The sequence below is a fragment of the Neltuma alba genome, unplaced genomic scaffold, assembly GCF_004799145.2.
Source record: "Neltuma alba isolate B1F8T4 unplaced genomic scaffold, ASM479914v2 tig00003392_pilon, whole genome shotgun sequence".
NCBI classification, from domain to species: Eukaryota; Viridiplantae; Streptophyta; class Magnoliopsida; order Fabales; family Fabaceae; genus Neltuma; species Neltuma alba.
In genome coordinates, this window is record NW_021633263.1 from 199,874 (window position 1) to 209,447 (window position 9,574).

General features: G+C 32.3%; 2 protein-coding genes across 2 annotated transcripts; both read left to right on the forward strand.

Moving 5' to 3' along the window:
- Window positions 1-621: 621 nt before the first annotated feature.
- On the forward strand, window positions 622-1,224 carry LOC114741403 (uncharacterized). Its single transcript, XM_028929656.1, has one exon. It carries the CDS (start codon window positions 622-624, stop codon window positions 1,027-1,029), a length of 408 nt encoding a protein of 135 aa, XP_028785489.1. The 3' UTR covers window positions 1,030-1,224.
- A 1,848-nt stretch (window positions 1,225-3,072) lies between these two features.
- LOC114741404 (lysine-rich arabinogalactan protein 17-like) lies at window positions 3,073-3,402 on the forward strand. The gene has a single exon (XM_028929657.1). The coding sequence runs from the start codon at window positions 3,073-3,075 to the stop codon at window positions 3,400-3,402; it is 330 nt and encodes a 109-aa protein (XP_028785490.1).
- Window positions 3,403-9,574: the final 6,172 nt, after the last annotated feature.

Sequence of the window (9,574 nt, forward strand, 5' to 3'; positions counted from 1 at the left end):
AGAGGTAATAATATTTTGTATGTATTTTTCTTCTCACATAGTTGCTTTGGGATATTCAAATTTATCACATGATGATGATATGAACAAAAAGTCAAAGGATTTGCATATACAATAGAAGATCTCCTAATGAAGGCAGTAGACTGCAGTAACCTCTAAGATTCTAGATGCAGTTGCTTGCATTTTACGCATAATCCACATATTCAATTTGTTCATTCAAGTTTCATAGCCGAACAGAGGGGGGGGGGGAGAAAAAGCGAACAAATAATCATAACCACAAACCAAAATAATTTTAAATAATAACTCATCTTTCATATATACCGTATTACCGTCACAGTGTTGAAAATTCTGCGCTTAAACAAATTAAATCTAACCTCTCATGTATATATATGCTCCTTAAAAAAAGATTGCTTGAATTGACTTTTTATTACTTCCCATTCAGGTCAAAGGAGCTTTTGTTGAATTGTTTCATTATTCAAAGCAAAATCTGAATAAAATTCCCTAGTTTTCAACCAATCAACGTAATCATATAGTTTTATTTTTTACTTTCCACATGCTTATTATATAAAGAGCAAAATCTAGCTTATTCTCTTTCATATCTCTTAAACACAATCTCTTCAAAACATGGAAATGATGAAGCAGCCAGATTCACTCTCAACAAGGTACCGAGGAAGTCGAGCCCGGCAACAACACGACGGAGCCGTCACCAGCAGAAAGAAGAAGGAGGTGATATGGTTGGGAGGGAAGCGACGTAGGGTTTGGAGGATGAAAGCAAGACCTAAGCTGAGTTTCATAGTGAAGACGCCATTGAAGCTATTGTCTAAGCTGAAAAATGCTTATGAGGACTTGATGGTAAGGCTGGCTGGAACAGTAGGGTCATTGAGTAATAAGAATGAATTTGGGGGAAAGAGAATTCCAAAAGCTCGTCAAGTGTCTAAGGGCTATTCTGGGGATGAATTTGAAGCTAGGCTTATTCTTGAGATTTCCAAAGTCCTTGCTGCTTCTAATGAGTTATATCCCAAGTATGGTTAAGATGATATATGGTGTATATCTCTACTTCTTCTTGTTTCTTTATTCATATTATTTTTCGGAAACTTAGTACCTTTTTAGAATTTTATTGGTTAGAAGGACATTGAGCAAGTGCAACACATCTTTACCGGTTATAATTTTTCTTCAGTTATGTGTAACATATCTTCAATTATATGTAAATGACTGCTGATATGAAAACTTAGTAGAAGTTATATATAGTTGTACACTGCTGAAAAAAAAAGTTGTACCAATTAAAGATAATTAAGTCACACCAAATCCTTTTGGTCAATAAACTTATTCTCAAAGAGATGATTTTAACCAAATTTCTCTTTATTTTCATCCTTTTCAAGATTTAATTATTGGGGCCATTTTCGTCTTTTTGAAATATCATTTTTTTAAATTAAAAAAATAAATTGGTTTACGTGGTCTACGAAATAAAACGAAGATCAATAGTGATTACGATTACATTATGGTATTCTTTTACATTGATTTCGCAGCAAGCAAGTAAACATGCCAGAACTTTTAATTCAATAATATTGAACTGTTTTGAAATTCATGCATGGTTATTTAAATCTATTAGTCAATTTAACTTTTTAAATAAAAACATATTTGCATCGAATTGAGATTTGTGGTCAAAGAACACGTGGTTCTGTTGGCTGTGACGGTCTTTTAGAAAGTTTTGAATTTGAAGCCAAAAAATTAAAGAAGTTCGAATGATTCAACAATTTTATGTAGAAAATATTTTAACTGTTTTTCTTATAAAGTTCTTAGATGCATTAATTCATTTGACATCATAACATTTATGATTCTACTTGAAAATATAAATAAAACAACACAATTTTCTACCAGATAATGTTATAATTTGTAAATATAATGCGTGATGACATGTAAAATAGTGTAGAAGTTTCATGCATCACTATTGTGAAAAGGTAGCTAGTACTTTATAAGGGAATTCCCATCAAAGATTAGTTGGTAGCGTTTATACATTAGGAAGCATTGTTTTCGTAGCATTTTCTGAAACTGTGTCTTCCTCTTCCATCCATTCTCCTTATTAATTTGCAAATATTAAAAAAATTAATTAAGTTAGTTATTTATAATAAATAGGTATTATCTTTTTAAAAATATTTTTTTAATCATGTGCATTAAAATGATAATCTTTTAACATGTATAATTATAATTGGGACTATGAGGTAAAATAAATAAATATAAAAAATAAAATAGATTGATATCTTACACTCCTCTAATCCTATTTATAGGGCAGAAAGAGAAGATATTTTTTAGTCCTATTTATACGGCACTAAGAAAAAAAAATTTTATAAGATGTACAATTTTATCCTCTATTTATTATTGTGTTGATTTTATTTATATGAGATATAATGTATATTAAATAAGGCTAAAATTAGAAAATTGTTGAATTTTAAATAAAAGCGAATGAAATTTAAGGTTTTTCTTTGCCTATGTAAAACATGTTAAAAGTGATTTATAAATAGGACCGAAGAGTATTTAAAATGGGGGTAACAACACTACTGTTTTTTTTTCCCTTCTTTCTGTCTCACTAGGTTAGATTCAAATATTGTTGAACTCAAAAAAATAATTCTCTTAAAACATTTCTTGCATTTATTTAAGGCGTCGTGTTTAAAATTTAAATGGTCAATATTCCTTGTCCTATAACCAATACTTGTTGGTAATATGCTGTGTCTTCTCTATTAATGAAATTAAAAGATTTAACTCAGTTCACATTTTTTCAATTTAATTATAATTATAATTATAATATATAACTCTTTAGTTTTCAACAAGTCATGCGCTCATCCATTCATTCTAAAACTGAACTCACTCTCTCTCTCCTTTGTCTCCTCCACAAGCCTCCCTCAATTTCTCCTCTCAACCCATAAATATCACCTGCACCATCTCATCTTCTCCTCCCAATTTCACACTTCTCATCTCAACTCAAAATCTCAAATCGTATCGTGACATATCAGTTCAATCCTCTTCTCCAGTCCTTTCTACACAGTATACATAACTTCTTCACTCATTGCTGCATCAACCATGTCGCCTCTCCGGATCCTCATTCTCGTGCTCTTCATCATTGCAGTTTCCGGCGAGGATGCAGCCACTCCGGCGTCTGCCCCTGAGGCCGACGGTCCTGCCATGCAAATGCAGTCTCTTGAAATAACATCCACTACCACTGAATCACCTTCTTCTGCTCCAATATCATCCTCCCCATCTGAGTCTCCATCAGATTCTCCCGCCTATTCCCCTGCAGAAGGACCGGCCTCCTCCGGCGAAGCCGAAGCTCCGGGAATGGATGATTCCGACGCGGCTGCTCCCAGTCCCCTAGGAGACTATGACGACGACGACGACGACGAAACCTACTAAATGCAAACGGTCTCTCCTTGAAAGCTTTAGATCAGTAGACCGGTTTTACCGTTCGTACATGGAGGATAAAAGATTCATGAATGAATGCTTGGAGAAAAGTTATAGCTTTTGACGTGGTGGTTATAATTGCTTTTGGAAAATTATCAGGGTGAGATATTAAAGGATCGGTTTGCCTAGGGTCGTAGGTTTATGGATCAGAAAATATGTAGGGTTAGGTTTTTGTTTTTTTGTTTTTTTTTTGGTTTCAGAAGATGATTTTGGAGAAGTTGATTCTGGAATTACAGAGATGATGAGAGAGCCATTTTAATTAAGGTTGTAACATTGCATGCTGCGTATTACTTATGAACAAGAATAATAATGCGGCATCATGTGATCCAACTTCAGATTTGATTTAAACCAAGAATCAGATCAGACCTTCATTGTGCAATACAAGTGACCACAGGTTTTCTCAATCCTGGCCTCCATTATTTGTGCAAGCTGACAGGGATTTTTGTTTTGTTTGCTTATCCACTGACTATAAAGTGCATTTTAGTAGAGAGGAAATAGTATAAACATAGGAATAATGAAGATCATTTTCAATTTTTATGTGTTTACTCTCTCTACACTTTATATAAAAGGAGAATTATATTGAATAACTAAATTAATAAATCGACCATTAAGATTGTCCTCAAATTTCCCGCTTGTATAGTGTAAATTTATCACATTGAACTATGATTATTTATTTATTTTTATTTATGAGAATCCTTAGAGCTCACCAAGAGGAAATCTTTTATTCAAGTCGCTTATATCTGTGATATCAAGTTTTTCAACATGTGTCCTATTTTTTTCATATAGATTTATAATTAAATAATAATATTTTAAAAATGAGACTCATGACTATGTATGATTGGAGAATTTGACACGATGAATGTAAAAAATTTGATGTATGTATTGCCCTTTTAAACATTGTTTCAAATTATTAAGATCACTCAATCTCGTATGTACCCGGAGCACATGACTTGTTCGCTAAATTCATGCGACAAAAATGTTGAAATTGCATATGAATTCTTTTTTGCCTATTAGATAACGAGGCAATATTGTCATAATGTTTTTAATATTGATCAATTTGTAGTCAAAATATTATTTTTGCTGGTAAAAAAAAGTCCAAGTTAAAAAAGCCCATCCAATCTTACCTTGGATTTTGAAATTTAAGCCCATCTGAGCCCATTATTAGCCTTGGTCCAAACCTTGTCACGGGTTCGGCCCAATCTATTGTGACATGACAGAACAGAAATGGACTAGCAAGACACGAATGTACACTGTACAGTGCACTGTTACCTGGGGGGTCAGGAGTTTTTTCCCCCCCAAAAAAATTGTATACTATGTCATATTTGGTATGGTTCACTAATTCAAAATACTTATAGCTAACCATTTTTCTTAAAGTAAAAAAACTACTACCTCTAATCCTATTTATAAAAAATAGTTGACTAATTTGAAAAAAATAAGAAAAGAACTTAAATTAGTTATTTGTAATAAATATGTGCTATCTTTTCTAAAACATCCTTACTAATCAAGTGTATTAGTTAGAACTATTATTATTAGAAAGACTATCTTGAAAAAAAAACATAAATATAAAAGACAAAGTGAATTGGGGTTTTATATTTAGAACCAAAATAAAAGTCAAACAAGGTCTTATATTAAGGACCGGAGGTAATATTTGTCAACCGTTAGTTACTCTAGCAGCAATACAACCCCTCATATTTGGATGAGATTTTAGGTTTGAAACTAGCATTAGCATGTTCACGTGTATACATGCATTTTATTGTATTATTACCACTAACCCTTAATATAAAACTTATTTAATTAATTTGAAAAGAATTAAGAAAGTTATTAAATTACTCTTCCGGTTCTAAATATAAGACCATTATACACACTATAAGGGTTTTATATTTAGGACTGGAGTAGTACTTTAAAGCATTTATATTTATTACTTTTTTAAAACTAATTTAACTTACTTAAAGTGATAATAATCTAATGGTACATAGAAATATTTTATAAAGACCATTAATATATGTTATAATTAAGTAATTTAATAATTTTTTAAATCTTTTTAAATTAGCAACTTTGTTTTATATTAAGTGCCATGTGTGTGTATATTCTCTCTCTGTTCCTTATTATAAAATACGAATAACCAAATTACGTTGATAAAAAAAAACAGTTAAAATTAGTTAAGAACAATCAATATGTAAAAAGTATAATTTTTTTTTCAAAAAGGCCCTCATTAATAAGGAGAGAGATCATGAGAGAGAACAATGGTAAATTATTCAAAGAAAGAGAAGTGGAAAGAAGAGAGAGTGTGAGTAGGAGACAATAAATATGAGTAAAATAGGAAATCAACACAAAAAAATAAAGACAACTTTTAACTGTCTCTTCTATATAGGAACATGCCATAAATATCAAATGTCTCTTATAATAAGAAATGGAGGGAGTATAAAAGGAATATTAAAATTCTTTCACTAAACAGAGTCTTAATTGCTAAGAGGCCGTATGATGTGTGGAGAATAAAGTTGATTTTTTTTCCGCCATATTCCAGCGAACATTCGGCTGATTCCTAAGAAAAGGAGCTTTTGTTGATTCCTGCTGGCGTTCCTCGTTTAACACACGCAAGGCATCTCCAACACCTTTTCTCCTTGGTGAATAAGCATCTTACCGCACCTTTCTTGGCTGGCTGCCATTTCCCGCTGCCCATTTTATCGCAAATCTGAAGTATCCAAAATTAATTTAAGTGGTTGAAAATTGAAATCTAAATTTTTCCAATTTATTATTTTTAAATCGCAAGTTATGCTTTTCACGTTCATTGAAAATTCAAGGATTATTTTTATTTTAAATTATATATTTATTAACTTCAAACTTATCATGCGATGCTAATAATTTTCAAATTTTGCAACTTGATGGCATGAATTTCCTTGCAAGTAAAACGTTGTAGGTCCCTCTAATTCAAAATTATCACTTGTGAAAAAGTATGATTCGGGGTTTCCACTTATGTCAGGATGTCCTCACTACTTAACATCAAAATTACAGTTATACCCTCTTGAGTGGGATTCTTCCATGTCGATGGCTTTATATATACAGAGAGGGAAGGCAGTGATTTCCGTCAGGGCGCAGAAGAGAAAGTTGGAAATAGGCAGCTGGGGGGAATGGGAGATTGAAGGAGCCACAAGTTGTGGGAATGGGCGGTTTGGGAAGTGAGAAAGTGAGATGGAAAATGTTTCTTTCTCTGTATGTTTGCTTAATTTTCCTTCCCAAAGCCGCCCATTCCGGTGATTTCTGGTTCTTCCTCCCTTTCCCTTCCCTGCTAACTCTGCTATGCTATATTCCTCATCAACTTCGCTAATTCCCTTCATTCCACTGGTAATATAATCATACTCCTTCATTTAATTAGTTTCTAGGTTTTATTCCGTGGAATTAATTTCGCTGTTTGGCTTTTGTTCTCTTAATTTCAGTTCAAAATTGAATTGTGAGAAGCAGGCAAAAGTTTCAATGTTTTGCCTTCCACACTTCCGTACTGAATAATTGTCAAATCTAGAATGACTCTTTTGCAGGTATTAAACTTGTGGTTCAAGGCCAGATGCAGCAAAAATATAAGTGATGCATGAGATAAATTTTGGGATCATTATATTGTCTTTCTTTTTTGTTCATATTAGCCGTCACAACACAGAGCCGATCGATATGATAATAACTTGACAACAGATCCAGATCTAATGCCTCAAGCCTACAATACTTGGGGGATAATGGTTTGGCCGTTGCTCTTTTAAATAAAAAGTAGCGCAGATCAGTGTTCTGTCATGTATTTATCCATCTTAAGGAGATTCCCGCTGCAACAATTTATATGGCGAAAGAAAGAAGCAAGCCCTCCTTTATTCATCATTCGTTGAGTTAAGTAAAGAGATAAAAGATAATGAATGTCATTAATTACTAACAAAAAGATACAACAAATCCTTCAGGATTGACTAAATCCTTTCTCAAAAGAAGATAACAAACAGCCCAAAACTTTTGGTATTAAAGAGAGAGACTCAAGTTATCATCCCTCCTTTTTTTTTTTTGGAGGATTCCACATCCCAAACGCTAAACATACAAGTCAAAAACTTTTTATATAGAGCCTATCTTAACTAACTAATACTCCTCTGATTCCTTAACGTTATGTTTGATACGGGTTTTTTGAAGAGGAGGAGAGGGGAGTTGCTCACCTCCCCTTACTTGGTTGGTACATTTTTTAAGGAAGGAAGGAGAGTTGTTCCTCTCCTCTTGCTTGGTTGAGTTATTTTTTAAAGAAGGGAAGACTTCTCCTTCCTTTCTATTTCTTTCTAGCCTCCCCTTCAAAAATAAGATTTTTTAGAAGAGAAATGAGAGATAAAATTTTATATTCTCAAATTAATGTGAGTAAAATATTTTAATTCTTCTCTTACCTTTTAGAGTTTTCAACCCTCTTATTTTTCTACACCCTAGCTTGAGTCTATCAATCGTCGTCTTCTTCTAAGCTAGCTTCAGGTGCATACTCTTTGACTTTTCTATTCATGTATATGAGCTGTGGTAGGGAAAAAAAATGGCTAAAAGCAATATAAAGCAGTACAATCATACTCGATCAGAACATGTTTGGTGGGAATCTTGGATTTATAAAAGCAAAAGTGATAAAGACGATGAGTTTTGGTATTTTTCATTTCTTTCAAGAATTTCCCGCAAATTCCATTGTTAAAAAAACTCCATCTTTTCTCTTATTTTCTATTTCTATCTGGTTTTCTGCATAATTTTCGAAGTAAGCAACTGAAAGGCTACAACACCCAAAAATATTTTATTACTCTCTTCTGGTTTTTGCTCTTAGATTCATGGGTTATTTTCAATTATTTGTTGTTTTGCTTTTATCAATTTCTATTGAACTTAATGTTCCTCAAGTCCAGGCCACTTGTTTTATGGCTTAATGCTCCTCTATTGCTTACGATTCCGCTAAAGAGATTGGCCCCTTTTGAATTAGTTCTGATGGGAAATCACTTCACATGAATCCATATGCTTAGAACAGTTGTAAGAGTGAATCCCTGCTTAATTATGGGTATACTTTTCGATAAAAATTATGTGCAAAATTTTTTGTAATATTAATTATGGGTATAGTTTCACAAAATATTTTCTTGGATGCATATTAGACGCAAGATGGCTTTAAGTCCTAAGCCTTTGCATAGTCCTATTTAGCATTTAGAAGAATAGAAGTTTTGCTTGACATCTTTATATTAACTTAGATATAGTTTTTAATTTGTTTGCCCTTCAAATTTGACTAATATATGTGATACTATCACTAGTGTAGCAGTGAGATACCCTTGATCACATATAGATTTTGTTAAATTATAATTTATTAGGTAGTTCTCATTCCCACTCCTATTACTTTTATTGCACATATATGCTATTATTGATATTAAATTAGACGTACCATAATATAAGAATTAGCAAAAAAAATTTATTTGTGTTTATCCAACTAATTAACATTACGATATCTATGATTTGATTAGAAGTATTTTTTTCTTTATTTTTTTCTAGATGGAATTGGTAAGACATCGATATATATTGATTCGCCAAATGCTTATTCAATATTTTATGTTAGTTTGTCGATACTTAGAATTGTGTTGAAGAGCTATAGTTCAAGTCATTTGTACTATTGTGTGGTACCATGTGACTCATATGTGAAATAAGAAAAAAAAAATCATAATATGAGTTCCAAAAGAGAAAGAGTATGTGAAGAAGTAATAGCTTGAATAACTAATGATAGAAATGGTCGAGACATGATTAAGATGGGTCCTGAAAGTTTTTAAAATTATGTAGCATGTTAGAGAGAGAGGGCGGCTTACAAGCCACATAATATATAAATGTGGAAGAACAAGTTGCTAAGACTCTTCATATATTGACACACAAAGCAAGAAATCGTGTAGTTAATTTTATCTTTTGAAAGTCTGATGAAACAATTAGTCGCCATCTCTATAAAGTATTAGACGCTATTATTAAACTAGAGACACTCAATTTACTAATGTTGTAAGCTTAATATAATCAACAGTGTCCTCTTTTCAGAGCCTTGTTTGTCCCTAAAGCCAATTAACCTAACTCCCTAGACACACTAAAAATTCATCCAAACAATTTTATGTGAAAAACCTAT

What these genes read in the sequence shown, in the direction of transcription:
- LOC114741404 (XM_028929657.1), top strand. Translation starts at nt 3,073, where the DNA reads ATGTCGCCTCTCCGGATCCTCATTCTCGTGCTCTTCATCATTGCAGTT.
- LOC114741403 (XM_028929656.1), top strand. Translation starts at nt 622, where the DNA reads ATGGAAATGATGAAGCAGCCAGATTCACTCTCAACAAGGTACCGAGGA.